The 17,396-nt window shown below is 43.4% G+C and overlaps 1 protein-coding gene across 2 annotated transcripts; it reads right to left on the bottom strand.

Moving 5' to 3' along the window:
* Positions 1 to 5,977: 5,977 nt before the first annotated feature.
* Positions 5,978 to 10,246, bottom strand: LOC106611079 (sushi domain-containing protein 6). 2 transcript variants are annotated; one of them, XM_014210946.3, is made up of 8 exons: positions 10,083 to 10,246; positions 9,475 to 9,626; positions 8,823 to 9,014; positions 8,328 to 8,711; positions 8,017 to 8,211; positions 7,679 to 7,817; positions 6,940 to 7,337; positions 5,978 to 6,829 (listed from the first exon to the last, which is right to left on the bottom strand). In XM_014210946.3, exons 2-8 carry the CDS (start codon positions 9,590 to 9,592, stop codon positions 6,804 to 6,806), a joined length of 1,452 nt encoding a protein of 483 aa, XP_014066421.2. In that variant the 5' UTR covers positions 9,593 to 9,626; positions 10,083 to 10,246; the 3' UTR covers positions 5,978 to 6,803. The 2 variants fall into 2 exon arrangements, with proteins under 2 accessions (XP_014066421.2, XP_014066420.2); XM_014210945.3 differs by having other exon boundaries at positions 10,031 to 10,245.
* Positions 10,247 to 17,396: the final 7,150 nt, after the last annotated feature.

The raw sequence follows: 17,396 nt of genomic DNA, 5'->3' as shown, positions 1-17,396 counted from the left end.
ATTTTACCGTACACCTTGTGGTGAATAGGCAGCTGATCCTAATGCAGTGACTTCTACAGATGCATAGAAAGACAGACAGATTCTGATCAGTAAATTCACATTGATAAATTGTGTTAATTTATTACCTTTGATTAAGGAGGGATTCTGATGGAATTATCAAACTACATACAGATGAGAACTCAGTAATATCACAGATGAAAGGGGGGAAAACCTAACAATATCTTTGGTAATTTCATCATAGCTGTCTTTACCTGTTTATTATTATTATTCATAATTAGGCGTATGTATGTACAATCTATATTTTTCCTGTTTAAGCATGCATGGTTACCATTCTTGTTTGCAGAGGCCATTGATCACAAGAATAATAGAGGGGTATAGGCAGGTGGCGATGATAACCAGGCATCTCCGTCTGCAGCCTGTGATTATAAGCCAGATGGCAGCTCAGCTTCAGCAGCCCTCCCCCACTCCCCACCCTGAGCATACACTTCTCTCCATAGGACCTGCATATAGCCATTGTTTCCCTGCCAGCACCTGAAAATTCCCCTGGCTGCAGTCTGATGGTATGCAACATTGGCAGAACAAGTAAAACATTTTATCGTCTCACAAATGGGTAAGATATTTGATAATCAAGGAAATAACTGTACACTTTTTAGATATATACTTTTTTGTACTTGTAATACACCCCCCAAAAAACAGGCCACCTATAGTATTCATAGTGGGATTATGTTTGGTGTTCACCTAATCAATCAGATAAGTAAACAGAAATGTTCCAACCATCTGACATTATGCCATATGGTCCTCTGATAGTTAATGGATGATCTTACAGTAGATATATTCTGAAAATAAATACTAAAGTGCTTCTTGTATTAGTTATGTTTGACACTGATTCTTTAGCAGTAAAGAGAATGACACTATCAAATGATAAACATCCTAAGTAGGCTCGACTTTGTCAGATGGGCCAGACCGAGCCCAACTAGAAAACTTACATCAACTGAATCAATGTTAATAGAACAACCAGCTCTTTCCAGCGCCATATTCATCACCACCCACACCATATGCTACCCTCAACCCTCACTGTCGTTTACATGAACAAATGGCCAACATACAGCCATTGCCATCTTGCTGCCTCCAAAGAATTCTCTGAAATGTGAAGTTAAACACTGAGTATACCAAACATTAAGAACACCTTCCTAATATTGAGCCTCAGTTCGTGGGGTCATGGACTCTACAAGGTGTCGAAAGCGTTCAACAGGGATGCTGGCCCATGTTGATTCCAATGCTTCCCACAGTTGTGTCAAGTTGGCTGGATGTCCTTTGGGTGGTGGACCATTCTTGATACACACGGGAAACTTTTGAGCATGAAAAACACAGCAGCATTGCAGGTCTTGACACAAACGCATCTACTACCATACCCTGTTCAAAAGCACTTAAATATTTTCTCATGTCCATTCATCCTCTGAATGGTACACATACACAATCCATGTCTGCGCGATGTGCCCGATTTGATTTGAATTGTCTCAAGGCTTAATCCTTATTTGACTGTTTCCTCCTCTTCATCTACACTGATTGAAGTGGATTTAAAAAAGGGACATCAATAAGGGATCATAGCTTTCACCTGAATTCACCTGGTCAGTGGTGTGTATTCATGGATACCAAGAGAAGCCAGCCCCCCCCCCCCCCCCCGCTCCCACAAAATAATACAAAATAAAACATAAGTAAGTTATCAGAGTCTCGGTGTCAGAGGAAGGCCCAAAAAATTGTCAAAGACTCCACTCACCCAAGTCATAGACTGTTCTCTCTGCTTCCGCACAGCAAGTGGTACCGGAGTGCCAAGTCTAGGTCCAAAAGGCTCCTCAACAGCTTCTACCCCCAAGCCATAAGACTGCTGAACAATTAATCAAATGGCCACCTGGACTATTTATATTGACCCCCCCCCCCCCCCTTTGTTTTTACACTGCTGCCACTCACTGTTTATTATCTATGCATAGTCACTTTACCCCACCTACATGTACAATTTACCTCAACTAACCTGTACCCCCCGCACATTGACTCGGTACCGGTATCCCCTGTATATAGCCTCGTTATTGTTATGTTATTGTGTTACTTTTTTGTTTATTTTGTAAATATTTTCTTAACTCTATTTCTTGAACTGCTTGGTTAAGGGCTTGTAAGTAAGCATTTCACGGTAAGGGCTACACCTGTTGTATTACGCGCATGTGACAAATACAATTTGATTTGTATCTCACTGGAGAAAGCATCCAAGTGAGTGAAGCAGCGCCCCTCTGTCACTTTGTGTGTATGCCATCTATCTCATGCTGCCTGGTCAAAAAGAGTATGACATTGGTTCTGCTCGTAGCATTGAATGCAAGGGAAGCAAGCTAGCATTTGGCCTCACTTAATAAAAATAATAATAATAGCCAATCAGTGTTGAGCTCAACTGTGAATGGTCCTGGCAAACCAAAAAAAAAAAGTGTCAAGAGAAGCCAGTTTGGATTTACATCATTGACAGAAACAACTTGAATTGTTGTATCTTGTTGTGTTGTTGTCCTCTGGTGGCTAGCTAGCTAGGTACAAATTGTACCATTCCTAAATTACCCATGCATGGAGATAGGCATTTGGACTTGTGGTTTTACTTAATTCTCCACGTGGTTTATGACTCTGTCATACAATACACACTTATTTTTTGTTGTCCTAGGCTACCTGGCTAAAATGCTTGCTCGCTAGCCTAACTTCCATTCATGGATAACGTTTTTATTTTTTATTTTATTTAACCTTTATTTAACTAGGCATGTCAGTTAAGAGCAAATTCAAAATTACAATGAAGACAAGGCAAAAGGCCTCCTGCAGGGACAGGTCTGCGATTAAAAAATAATTCAAAATATGGGACAAAACACTCATCACGACAAAAGCGACACCACAACACTACATAAAGAGAGACCTAAGACAACAACATAGCATGGCAGTAACACATGACAACAACATTGTAGCAACATGGCAGCAGCACAACATGGTAGCAGCACAAAACATAATTCAAACATTATTAGGCACAGACAACAGCACAAAGGGCAAGAAAGTAGAGACAACAATACAGCACCCGATGCAGCCACAACTCAGTAAGTGTCCACGATTGAGTCTTTGAATGAAGAGATAAAACGGTCCAGTTTGGGCGTTTTGTTTTTTTCAGCTCATTCCAGCGAACTGAAAAGAGGAGCGACCCAGGGATGTGTGCACTTTGGGGACCTTTAACAGAATGTGACTATCAGAATGTGACTATCAGTATGTGGAGGATGAGGGCTGTAGTAGAGATCTCAGATGGGGGGGGAGTGAGGTCTAAGAGGGTTTTATAAATAACCTTCAACCAGTGGTATACAGAGATGACCAGTTTACAGAGGAGTATAGAGTGCAGTGAGGTGTCCTATAAGGAGCATTGGTGGCAAATCTGATGGCCGAATGGTAAAGCACATCTAACCGCTCAAGAGCACCCTTACCTGCTGATCTATAAATTACGTCTCCGTAATCTAGCATGGGTAGGATGCTCATCTGAATCAGGGTTAGTTTGGCAGCTGAGGTAAAGGAGGAGTGATTACAATAGAGGAAACCAAGTCTAGATTTAACCTTAGCCTGCAGCTTTGATATGTGCTGAGAGAAGGACAGTGTACCATGTAGCCACAGTCCCAAGTACTTGTATGAGGTGACTACCTCATGCTCTAAACCCTCAGAGGTAATAAGCTCTCCCGGTGGGGAGAGGGGCATTCGTCTTACACATTACTTTTGTTTTGGAGGTGTTCAGAACAAGGTTAAGGGCAGAGAACGCTTTTTGGACACAAAGAAAGCTTTGTTGTAGAGCGTTTAACACAACATTAGGGGAGGGGCCAGCTGAGTATAAGACTGTATCATCTGCATATAAATGGATGAGAGAGCTTCCTACTGCCTGAGCTATGTGTTGTTGATGTAAATTGAGAAGAGCGTAGGGCCTGATTGGTGTCACAGTTTTACCCCAGCCCAAGATAACACACCTGACTCCAATAATCACCTAATCATGATCAATTTGATTAATCAGCTGTGATTGCTAGGGATGGAGAAAAAGTGTGACACCAATCAGTTGCCCACCCCTGGTCTACCGTCTCAAAAGCTTTGACCAAGTCAATAAAAATAGCAGCACAACATTGCTTACATTTACATTTTACATTTTAGTCATTTAGCAGACGCTCTTATCCAGAGCGACTTACAGTAGTGAATGCATACATTTCATTTTTTTCATTTCATACATTTTTTTTTTTTTTTTTCGTACTTGGCCCCCCGTGGGAATCGAACCCACAACCCTGGCGTTGCAAACACCATGCTCTACCAACTGAGCTACAGGGAAGAATAGAATCAAGGGCAATGGTGACATCATATAGGACCTTTAAGGTTGCAGTGACACATCCATAACCTGAGCGGAAACCAGATTTCATACCAGAGAGAATACTACAGACATCAAGAAACCAAGTCAGTTGATTATTGACAACTTTTTCCAACACTTGATAAACAGGGCAAAATAGAAATTGGGATATAACAGTTAGGATCAGCTCAATCTCCCCCTTTAAATAATGGACACACCGTGGCTGCCTTCCAAGCAATGGGAACCTCCCCAGAGAGGAGAGACAGGTTAAAAAGGTCAGAGAAAGGCTTGCCGATGATAGGGGCAGCAACCTTAAAGAAGAAAGGGTCTAGACCATCTGACCCTAATGTTTTTTTGGGGTCAAGTTTAAGGAGCTCCTTTAGCACCTCGGACTCAGTGACCGCCTGCAGGGAGAAACTTTGTAGTGGGGCAGGGGAAAATGAGGGAGGAGCGTTGGGGCTAGTCACTTTAGAAGGGGTGGGAGATGAGGAAATGTTGGATGGTCAAGGAGGCATGGCTGAGTCAAATAGGAATCCTGACTTAATGAAATTGTGATTTAAAGAGCTCAGCCATGTGCATCTTGTCAGTAACAACCACATCATCAACATTAAGGGACATGGGCAGCTGTGAGGAGGAGGGTTTATTCTCCAGGTCTTTAACCATTTTCCAGAACTTCTTGAGGTTAGATCCAGAGAGAGAGAGAGAGAACTGCCCCTTAAAGTAACTAACTTTGGCTTTCCGGATAGCCTGAGTATGCGTGTGCCGAGCCTTTTGCCAAATGGAATTCTTGAGGTGGAGTAACTCTGCCAGATCACGGTTGAACCAAGGGCTGAACCTGTTTTTAATTGGCAGTTTTATGAAAAAATTGTGTGATGCTTGTAATTAAACAAACCTCATTTTCTGCAAATTTTCAAAAAGTGGGTTTTAGAAGTCAAGACTATGAATAAAGTAATTCACAATGCCACCTGGTGCTGAAAGAAAGTACACTAACCATAGCTATAAAACTATTCAGTGAAAGAGTTCGGGATTGGTTGACAAGAACAAAATGTTGCACAGCTCAAATGATATTTAATCAAAATTATCACAGGGTATATACAGACTAAAATTAACTCTTCACACCAATTGCATTGTTTAGTCCCAAAGCAACTGAAACCATTTGAATAGACATGACACTAAGCTTCTGTACATAACAATGACCTGTTTTTCATTAATTATGGTTAACCCAATTAACTTTAGTCTCACATTATGTCCTTATGAGTCCACCAAGATGGCAACGTTAAAAGACCCGTCTTAATATAATTTCCCAAGAATTGTGGAAGCGTCAAAGGAATCATGGCTGATCAACAGCATTCTGAACATGAATATATTAAATACTCAATTAAGTTTCCCTATCTAGACTTAATTAAAACAATTTCAAAACAACCCACAAATAAATAGTAAGTATTAGGTGTCCAAGAAACACCAACTATGCTCCAATTTGTTACATCACTAAGCTGTGGCTTAGGATTTAAAAGTCCTTTTTAGGAATGAAACCCAATACAGATGGTGTTGTGCATAGAAGTGGAGATCTAAGGCCATTAGAGAAAGGGTGTACTGACATGAATGAGAGAATATGAATGCTAAGCCCAATGTCAATGAGCTGAGAAAAGGTGTGCCTCAACCTTGGGAACACTTGCCTTTAGCAAAATCTTCATATAAGTGCGTGGGAAAAACATTGAGTTCAAAACCATGATCAGAAAGGATGTGACATTAAAATAGTTGTGCCCAATGAGAATATGAAAAGTTAAAATCATATGTCCTTATAAATTAAATGTTAAGAGTAATTGTAAAATCTGTGTACGTGTGAGAATGACTGGTTCAATCTAAGTTGCAGTGGCCTTCATCATGCCTGTTGTGCTGCAGTGATCATGTAAAAACAGGTTGACATGGTACAAATTGATGATGGGTGCAATGATTCTCAATGTGTTTGTAGCATTAACCATTGGGGGAAAAAATATAAATAAATACATATGGATTACAAGTAAAGAATTTTCAAAAGGCATATTGAGCCTTTCAAAAAAACCTTACAACATACTGGGTGCTCTCTCTCTTAGTTTTATGTCTCTGCACGAAGCCAATGGTTCAAAGAGCATGTGTCAGACACTGGACATGGTGTAAGAAGTCCTAGAAAATTGCTAAGCATGTATGTACATGTGAAATCCCTCTGTGCCCTCCTCTGGATGGGGGAAGAGGTAACATTCTGCTGAGAATGACACGGCCTCACTTAGTGCCCCAAGAGGTGGTGGGTGGATAGTCTGTTGTGTTGGCAGCTGCTGCAGTGGGGAGCTCCAGACACGCCTCCGGCTCAACACAGCAGGTCAACAGCAACCCTGTCAGCAACTCGGTGTTTCCGTAACATACACCCAAGCGTCTGCAGCATGCTTCAGGCCTCCTTTAACAAAGGCATATCTGCAGGACGAAACAAGAGACATCAATACACTGTATGCATATATGGGCATTATCAACCAATACATGCATGAAGAGAGGCCTGTTTGGAGAGACATAGATTGACGTCCCACCGTCAGAGTAGTCCATCTTAGAGTTGAGGGACAGGCTGTGCTGCTCACTGCATGTGGAGTCCCTCCGCTGTGAGGGTGAAGGCACTGCAGCAGCAGCCTGTTCCAGGCCCCAGCAGGAGGAGGATGAGCGAGAGGAGGAAGAGGCGAAGGATGGTGGTACTGGGTGAACCACTGCCATCTCTGAGAGCTGGGGGAGGGTGGAGGGCCTGGCCTGGGCAATGAGAGGTTCTGTCGTCCCTGCAGCTTGCTGGCCCTCTGACAGCACTATCTGGACCCGGGACTCAGAGCTGAGACTCAGAGCCCCTTCGCCACACACCGCCTCCTCATAGGAGGGCAGGGCCACCTGTACCCCCTCCACCATGATGGACACGGGCTGGCCTGACACCCCCTGCTCACGGCTGAGGGGGAGCACAGGAGTGGAACAGTCTGTTAATACCTCATTACTTTAGACTCTTAAAGGAAAGATTCACTCATTTAGAAAGTTATCGTATTTGTACATTTCTGAGCGATGTACTATCGATCCCCAGGGTCATATCATGTTTTCATGTGTATCTGAGCTATTCACCGTTCAAGCAGATATGAATACAGCCGGAATGAGAAGTTTTGCATCATATGAACTATTTCTGCCTGCTTGAACAGTTATGAGACATGCACACCCCTGGAGTACACACAGCTTTAGTAGGATTAGCCTACCACAGCTGATACTGAATAAGCATGTCTGTGGTTTCAGGCCACTCACCGGCTGTGGTTGAAGGACTTGAGTTTAGGCTGCAGCAGGACAAACAGGACCACCAGCAGCAGGATGAGGGCTACAGAGATGGCAGTGGAGGCCACAATGGATAAGGTGGGTATGCCAAACACAGGGGTAGGGTCTCTGTCTGGAAGAGGGGAAGCAGGCAATGAGACCACACTCAAAACACTGTCCATTAAAGGACAGACAGTCCTTCCTGAGGCTTCAAAAGGTAGCATAGTATAATTTCATCTTGCAGGTTGATACAACAATAAAACAAATAGTTCAAGCTACTTAACACTGAACTCTGGAGAGTAAGACCGTGTAATCACAATATGGTCACCAACCTTGGTCCAGGAGACAGCTAATCTGCATGGGACCGTCCCACTCCCCGTCCTGACAGGTCAGGTATTTATAGTCTCCCTTCAGGATGTAGCCTTCATCACAGAAGTACTCGATCACAGTGTGGTGGTTTAGTCTATGGCAGGGAGACGGGTGGCAGGTGTAGCCCCCATTCTCTGGCTCAAATGGAGGCAGACACACTGTTGACAAGACAAAAAGAACCATTATCAGTGAGCGCACAAACCAAATTTTAGACTTAAAAATATGTTAAGTGTATTTGGAATGAATTCAGAGTATTTAGTAGAGCCATTAGTACCATCACTGCGTATGCAGCGGGGTGGGTCTGAGGACCAGCAGCCCAGGGGGGTGCAGGTGATGATATTGGGCCCGTCCTCCAGGAAGCCTGGGTCACAGCTGTACTGGAGCACCGTGCCCACAGGGAAGGAACCTCTGTTGGTCTCTGTCAGGTTGACTGACCCATGCTGGACCATGAACGGCCTCACACATCCTTGGTTGACACAGCTAATCTGCATGGGGCTGTCCCACTCCCCGTCCTGACAGGTCAGGTATTTATAGTCTCCCTTCAGGATGTAGCCTTCATCACAGAAGTACTCGATCACAGTGTGATGGTTTAGTCTATGGCAGGGGGACGGGTGGCAGGTGTAGCCCCCATTCTCTGGCTCAAATGGAGGCAGACACACTGTTGACAAAAAGAACCATTATCAGTGAGCGCACAAACCAAATTTTAGACTTAAAAATATGTTAAGTGTATTTGGAATGAATTCAGAGTATTTAGTAAAGCCATTAGTACCATCACTACGTATACAGCGGGGTGGGTCTGAGGTCCAGAGGTTAAGAGGGGTGCAGGTGATGATGCTGGGCCCATCAGCCAGATAGCCTGGGTCACAGCTGTACTGGAGCACTGTGCCCAGAGGGAAGGAACCCCTGTTGGTCTCTGTCAGGTTGACCAGGCTGTTCTGCACCATGAACGGCCTCACACATCCTGAGGAGGGACGAAAGGGCATATAATTGATGCTAGAACATTCTGATAATGCTCTATTTGATGGTTTTAAAACAATGTTGTTAAAAAGGTATTTCTGGCGCTTATATAATATCAATGAGTCATGAAGGCAGTGGGAGCCGAGTTGGCGCAAGGCAAGAGAGGATCTCAAGCAACAGCTTCAAGCCCCCATCCACATCCAGCATATTTTACTAATCAGCTATGGGAAGGAGAGGATGTGGGGACTTGACACCTTAATATTACATGTGGCAGATGTGAGCCAGCTGTTTGCTCAAATAAACCCAATTCCGATGTTATAATTGACCACATACAGCAATGTACAGCATTATTAAACTTAAAGAGAGGAGCTGAATCTTAGCAGGGTTAAAGCAGCAGTAGTGTTCGGAAAGGAGGAATGAAGCTGTGTGAGGGAGCCTTTTGCTGAAGATGAATGATCTCTTACCTGACCCTTGTCCAGTGGATAGCACAGTCAGGAAGAGCAACAGAGAAAGTGACTGCTTGTCTGCTGAGGTGGGCAGCCCAAGGGCTTTTGACGTGGACTCTAACATTCCATTGCACATATTTTACTTCCACTGCAGAGGTAGTCAGCTCAACCTAGGGGATAGAAGAGCAACCCCGTCCCAGCTCTAGTTATTTTGAGTCAATACTAACATTCAATTTGATAGCTAGCTAGCCAGCTTGTTACGTTCTGTTAGGTCATACTGTACCCAGGTCCATTTTGTTTTAAGCTAGCTAACTTTGCCAGTTGTCTTCCTCTCTCGGTTGTTAGCTATCCTTAACTACACCACAAAACATGGCTAGCAGCGTTATTTATCGCCAGATATCAGCATAATACCTAACTGCGAATCAATTAGCTCTTGCTAGAACTAGCTATGCTAACAACAAAACCCTTAGCTATCTAAAGTAACTGCATAGCTAAGGAACTATCGTTAGCTCTGCTTGTAGCTAGCAACGTCTGCTATACTATACTTAACTAACGTGTCGCGTTGCATGCTTACCCACACAACAATACAGCCAGTCAGATCCTCCTCCACCCTCTTCCTCACTTACTGTGGATACATCTGGATAATAATATCAGTCTCTGGCGAAATACAAAGGTAAAGGCAACTGTCCTTCGCCAGATGCATCAACTATGCGCGGTCAGGGGAGACTGGAAATCGTCCCCCGCTAGACTAGTTTTGGGGACCGGGGTAGGCTGAGTTCTTCTTCTTTTACGTTTTATGGCAGACTACACCTATTGATGTATTGCCGCCACCTACTGTATGGGATATTGAAACAAAACAAAATGTATATATCCCCACTCCTTCAGTCACATTCAAATCACAGTGGTGGAAAAAGTACTCAATTGTCATACTTGAGTAAAAGTAAAGATGCATTAACAGAAAATGACTCACGCAAAAGTGAAAGTCACACAGTAAAATACTACTTGAGTAAAAGTCAAAGTATTTGGTTTTAAACCTACTTACGTATCAAAAGTAAAAGTATAAACCATTTCAAATTCCTTATATTCAGCAAACCAGACGGCACAATTTTCAAAAAATGTTTTATTGACGGATAACCAGGGGCACACTACAACACTGAGACATATTTACAAATGAAGCATTTGTGTTTAGTGAGTCCTTCAGATCATAGGCAGTGGGATGACCAGGGATGTTCTCTTGATAAGTGTGTGAATTACCCCATTGTCCTGTCAAAATGTAACAATTATTTTTGGGTGTCACGGAAATGTATGGAGTAAAAACTACATTATCTTTTGGGGGAATGTAGTAAAGTAAAAGCAAAAGTTTGCAAAAATATAAATAGTAAAGTACAGATACACCCAAAAATGACTTAAGTAGTATTTTAAAGTATTTTTTACTTAAGTACTTTACACCATTGAAATCACATCCCTACCAAGGCTCAGGTGCCTGTGAGGACGGAGCATTCATCGACAGGATTCCTTGTAATGCCTCTGCAGAAAATGATAATGCCTGTTTTTTCAAATTTCCTCTCCGCTTGCGTTGTGCAGTTGCTATTTAAATATATATATATTATAACCTTTATTTAACTAGGCAAGTCAGTGAAGAACAAATTCATATTTACAATGACGGCTTACACCGGCCAAATCCATTGATAACCAAAGTAATAAATGCTACAAAGTCCACCTTCTTAACATGTAAAATGTCAGGATCCCTCTGTTGGGGATGACATTGGACTTTATCTTGTATCTTTACTCCTACTACCATTACTTCTTCAACTACACTCTTGTCAATACTCCAGACAGGAGACATTCTGGACAGCCCTTATTCTTGCCACCTCCATCTCCTTCACCCTAGCAGGACACTTCAGGACACTTCAGAAATTTGGGTGGATGTTCACCAACACAATTGCAGCATTTAAGCTCAGCTGCCATATAATACATTTATCCCTTCTACATACACTTGACACATGACCAAATCATTTACATTTATCACACTGCATGGGTTTGGGCACGAAGGCTCTCACAGGGAATCTCATATAATCCAAATACACGTGAGAAGGGAGAGACTTCATCAAAAAAACAATAGAATGGATGGAGTGGGCTTCCGCACTCCATCTAGCATGCGGATCAGTCGTTGTTCACCAACCACTTGATCCAATTCTTCAAGTATATCCTTTGCATTTACTTCTAGCGCCACCCCAGAGATAACACCCTTGATAGGCACCCTGTTTGGAAGATCCACACGACACATTCCAATCCGACATCTTCTTGAGGCGCTCCTTCTGTTCCATAGAAACACAACTAACAAAATAAGCCCACTTCTCGTTATTCTCATCGACGCCATCTCATCCAACGCATTCACAATTTTTAATAGAAACTTCAAACGGATCTCCCAGATAACAATATCGATCCAAAACCCTTATTCCAACCAAAAATAATCAGAACTAGGTTTGGATTTATTTGTTTCCACTATCACTTTACTTCTCTTATTTCCTTTTGCATTCAACACTATAATCCAACTAACTCTACACCTACAGTAAATCAACACCCCATTAATTCTTCTGCAGTAAAATCTCATACACCCAGGTACTTTTCTGCAGTTGCCACCTGTGGCTCTGGCTGGGTGGTGCCAGAATAACAACCTATCCCTCAATGTAACCAAGACTAAGGAGATGATTGTGGACTACAGTAAAAGGAGCACCGAGCACGTCCCCATTCTCATCGACGGGGCTGTAGTGGAGCAGGTTGAGAGCTTCAAATTCCTTGGAGTCCACATCAACAACAAATTAGAATGGTCCAAACACACCAAGACAGTCGTGAAGAGGGCACGACAAACTAAAAAGATTTGGCATGGGTCCTGAGATCTTCAAAAGGTCCTAAAGCTGCAACATCGAGAGCATCCTGACCAGTTGCATCACTGCCTGGTACAGCAATTGCTCGGGCCTCCGACCGCAAGGCACTTCAGAGGGTAGTGCGTACGGCCCAGTACATCACTGGGGCAAAGCTGCCTGCCATCCAGGACCTCTACACCAGGCGGTGTCAGAGGAAGGCCCTGAAAATTGTCAAAGACCCCAGCCACCCCAGTCATAGACTGTTCTCTCTACTACCGCATGGCAAGCGGTACCGGAGTGCCAAGTCTAGGACAAAAAGTCTTCTCAACAGTTTTTACCCCCAAGCCATAAGACTCCTGAACAGGTAACCAAATGGTTACCTGGACTATTTGCATTGTGTGACTAGGCCATTCCAAAATATTTAAATGTTTCCCCTTAAACCACTCGAGTGTTGCTTTAGCAGTATGCTTAGGGTCATTGTCCTGCTGGAAGGTGAACCTCCGTCCCAGTCTCAAATCTCTGGAAGACTGAAACAGGTTTCCCTCAAGAATTTCCCTGTATTTAGTGCCATCCATCATTCCTTCAGTTCTGACCAATTTCCCAGTCCCTGCCGATGAAAAACATCCCCACAACATGATGCTGTCACCGCCATGCTTCACTGTGGGGATGATGTTCTCTGGGTGATGATAGGTGTTGGGTTTGCACCAGACATAGCGTTTTCCTTGATGGCCAAAAAGCTACATTTTAGTCTCATCTGACCAGAGTACCTTCTTCCATATGTTTGGGGAGTCTCCCACATCCCTTTTGGCAAACACCAAATGTGTTTTGTTATTTTTTTCTTTAAGCAATGGCTTTTTTCTGGCCACTCTTGCGTAAAGCCCAGCTCTGTGGAGTGTACGGCTTAAAGTGGTCCTATGGACAGTTACTCCAATCTCCGCTGTGGAGCTTTGCAGCTCCTTCAGCGTTATCTTTGGTCTCTTCGTTGTCTCTCTGATTAATACCCTCTCTGCCTGGTCCGCGAGTTTTGGTGGGCTGCCCTCTCTTGCCATATTCTTTCCATTTTTTAATAATGGATTTAATGGTGCTCCGTGGGATGTTCAATGTTTCAGATCATTTTTTTAATCCCAACCCTGATCTGTACTTCTCAAAACATCTGTCCCTGGCCTGTTTGGAGAGCTCCTTGGTCTTCATGGTGCCACTTGCTTGGTGGTGCCCCTTGCTTAGTGGTGTTGCAGACTCTGGGGCCTTTCAGAACAGGTGTATATATACTGAAATCATGTGACAGATCATGTGACACTTAAATAAAGTCCACCTGTGTGCAATCTAACTCATTATGTGACTTCTGAAGGTAATTGGTTGCACCAGATCTAATTTAGGGGCTTCATAGCAAAGGGGGTGAATACATATGCATGTACCACTTTTCCGTTTTAAATGTTTTAGAATTTTTGGAAACAAGTAATTTTTTTCATTTCACTTCACCAATTTGGACCATTTTGTGTATGTCCATTACATGAAATACAAATAAAAACACATTTAAATTACAGGTTGTAATGCAACAAAATAGGAAAAACACCAAGGGGGATGAATACTTTTGCAAGGCACTTTACAGGAGCGAAGTAGCAACGCTTAGCAAGCAAGTAGCAAACCTACACAAGCCCACTTTTTAAATTTTTTCTTCCACCCCAGTAGCCAGATGCTGCTCTGGTCTGGTGGAAGTTTCGCCACCGTATCGGCTCTCCACAGCCAACTGGCCGGTGCTCAGCAGGGTTCCGTCCCCAAAGGGATCTCCCCTTTCCTGGAGAATGGAGCTGTTCTCATCCCAACCAACCAGCCGTGGAGGTACGTCACTCGCCGTGGAAGTCGACAAAAGCGTCCTCTGGCAACGGGGGTTTCCATGGAGATGTTGATCCCGGAACTGACACAGACCAGAAACAGCTTTGGATCCAGAGGTTCCGGAGCCTTCTTCATTGGGGGCTTACCATTCAAGATCGGATCCAGAGGTACATGTGTCTTCGTCCTCGGTTCTGTCTCCCTCTCCGGTGGCTTCTACCTTGGGTTCAGATCCTCAGAGCTTCCACCCTCATCAGACTGTGAGGCTGCCTGAGAGACCGGCCCATTCAACATCACCAGCTGTCATCATAGGCAGCTCTATGGTGAGAAACATCTCGGTTCCCAAGGCAAAAACCCTGTGCTACCCAGGAGCACGAGTACAGGACTTAACAAGGCTGCTTCCGACTGTTCTACCACAGATGCTGGGAGCTGACACTGTCGTATTCCATGTGGGGTCAAATGAAATCAGGAGGGCTAGCTCGGGAACAAAAAAAGGCCAATCATTTCAGATCCAGTACCATCGTAGGGCCGCAGGTGTGAAAGATTCAGCAGACTGCTGGCATTATACATCTGGCTAAAAGACTTCTGTAGCTCTGCTGGAGTCACTTTTATAGATAACTTTGACACCTTCTGGAAACAGAAGAGACTCTACAGGAATAACGGAGTCCATCCAAATAATCTTGGCTCCTGGACTCTGTCCACGCATTTCAAGGCTGCATTGAAACAATGACTGGTCAATGATCCAAGACCAGCTCTGTTAATCCCTACCGTTGTGACAATGAGTCGTCATATTGCTGGATCAAATGTACATGATCCTAGGGGCATTGGAAAACACAATATAAGTAATTTAATTTATGTACCCCTAATTGCACCGAATACTTCTGTTTATCCTACAGCTATTGTATGCAGTAATCATGAGCCTATGAACCAGAGTTGCACTGTTAGCACTGAGGTGGTGTGCCCTAGTAGGAAGACCACTTCGTGAAGCTCACCCTGCTCTATCAGCTCCAATGTAAATAACATGAGTAAGTCTACTTCTGATAAGCTTCCCAGTAAAGCATTAAAAACAATCTAGCAACCCAGAAAAGTGCTAAAATAGCCCATATATGTGTAGCCTAAGAAACAAGGTCCATGAAGTCAATAACTTACATTTACATTACATTTAAGTCATTTAGCAGACGCTCTTATCCAGAGCGACTTACAAAATGGTGCATTCACCTTATGATATCCAGTGGAACAACCACTTTACAATAGTGCATCTAAATCTTTTAAGGGGGGGGGGGGGGGGTTAGAAGGATTACTTTATCCTATCCTAGGTATTCCTTAAAGAGGTGGGGTTTCAGGTGTCTCCGGAAGGTGGTGATTGACTCCGCTGTCCTGGCGTCGTGAGGGAGCTTGTTCCACCATTGGGGTGCCAGAGCAGCGAACAGTTTTGACTGGGCTGAGCGGGAACTGTGCTTCCTCAGAGGTAGGGGGGCCAGCAGGCCAGAGGTGGATGAACGCAGTGCCCTTGTTTGGGTGTAGGGCCTGATCAGAGCCTGAAGGTATGGAGGTGCCGTTCCCTTCACAGCTCCGTAGGCAATCACCATGGTCTTGTAGCGGATGCGAGCTTCAACTGGAAGCCAGTGGAGAGAGCGGAGGAGCGGGGTGACGTGAGAGAACTTGGGAAGGTTGAACACCAGACGGGCTGCGGCGTTCTGGATGAGTTGTAGGGGTTTAATGGCACAGGCATTTTGCTTGTAACAGATGACATTCATATTCTAACTATCTCTGCAGCTCACTTAGATACCTTTGATGATACAGTGGTAGCAATACATGGTTATAACATCTACTGAAAAGACTGAAATGCCAACGGGGGCAGTGTTGCGGTCTATATTCCGAACCACATTCCTGTAAAGCTTAGACGATCTAATGTTAAATACTGTTGAAGTAATATGGCTACAGGTTAATCTGCCTCACCTAAACACGGAAGCTGCTATAGACCACCAAGTGCTAACAGTCAGTATCTAGATAATATGTGTGAAATGCTTGATAATGTATGTGATATCAACGAAGAAGTATATTTCCTGGGTGATTTAAATATTGACTAGCTATCATCAAGCTGCCCACTCAAGAAAAAACTTCAAACTGTAACCAGTGCCTGCAACCTGGTTCAGGTTGTCAGTCAACCTGTCACGTGTGCTTCCTCTCAGTCCTCTAGATCACCAAGCTGCTCCTAATGGCGCAGACCTGTCACCATCGTTACCCGCACCTGCACGTCATCAGACTCACCTGGACTCCATCACTTCCCTGATTACCTTCCCTATATATATGTCACTCCCTTTGGTTCCTTCCCCAGGCGTTATTGTCTCTGTTTCCGTTTCATGTCTGCGTTCTATTAGTGTTTCGGATTATGTTCCGTTTATTTTATTAAAACACTCACTCCCTGAACTTGCTTTATGACTCTCAGCGCACATTGTTACATAACCTACCAGGGTAGTTACAAACAGCACAGCAATTAAATCATCAACATGTATTGATCACATCTTTACTAATGCTGCAGAAGTTTGCTTTAAAGTGGTATCCAAATCCATAGGATGTAGTGATCACAATATAATAACCATATCAGGGAAAACCACAGTTCCAAAGGCTGGGCCTAATATAGTGTAAAAAGGACATACAAGACATTTTGTGGTGATTCATATGTTGATGATGTAAAGAATATTTGCTGGTCTGTGGTGTGTAATGAGGAGCAACCAGAAGCTGCACTTGACACATTTATGAAATAGCTTATTCCAGTTACTAATAAGCACACATCCGTTAAGAAAATGACTGTAAAAACTTAAATCCCCTTGGATTGATGAGGAATTGAAAAATTGTATGGTTGAGAGGGATGAGGCAAAAGGTATGGCAAAAGTCTAGCAGCCCAACTGATGGCAAACGTACTGCAAATTAAGAAATCATGTGACTAAACTTAATAAAAAGAAAAAGAAGAGACTATACTATACTATGAAACAAAGATCAATTATATAAAGAATGATAGTAAAAAGCTTTGGGGCACCTTACATGACATTTTTTGGGGAAAAAAGCCAACTTGGCTCCATTCATTGAATCAGATGGCTCATTCATCACAAAGCCCACTGATATTGCCAACTACTTTAATGACTTTTTCATTTGCAAGTTAAGCAAACTTAGGGATGACATGCCAGCAGAAAACGCTGACACTACCAAGTATATCGGACCAAATTCTGAAAGACAGGAATT

The sequence above is a fragment of the Salmo salar genome, chromosome 09 (genome assembly GCF_965601325.2).
Source record: "Salmo salar chromosome 09, fSalSal1, whole genome shotgun sequence".
In the NCBI taxonomy this organism is placed as follows: domain Eukaryota; kingdom Metazoa; phylum Chordata; class Actinopteri; order Salmoniformes; family Salmonidae; genus Salmo; species Salmo salar.
This window is presented reverse-complemented; position numbering and strand designations above follow the sequence as displayed.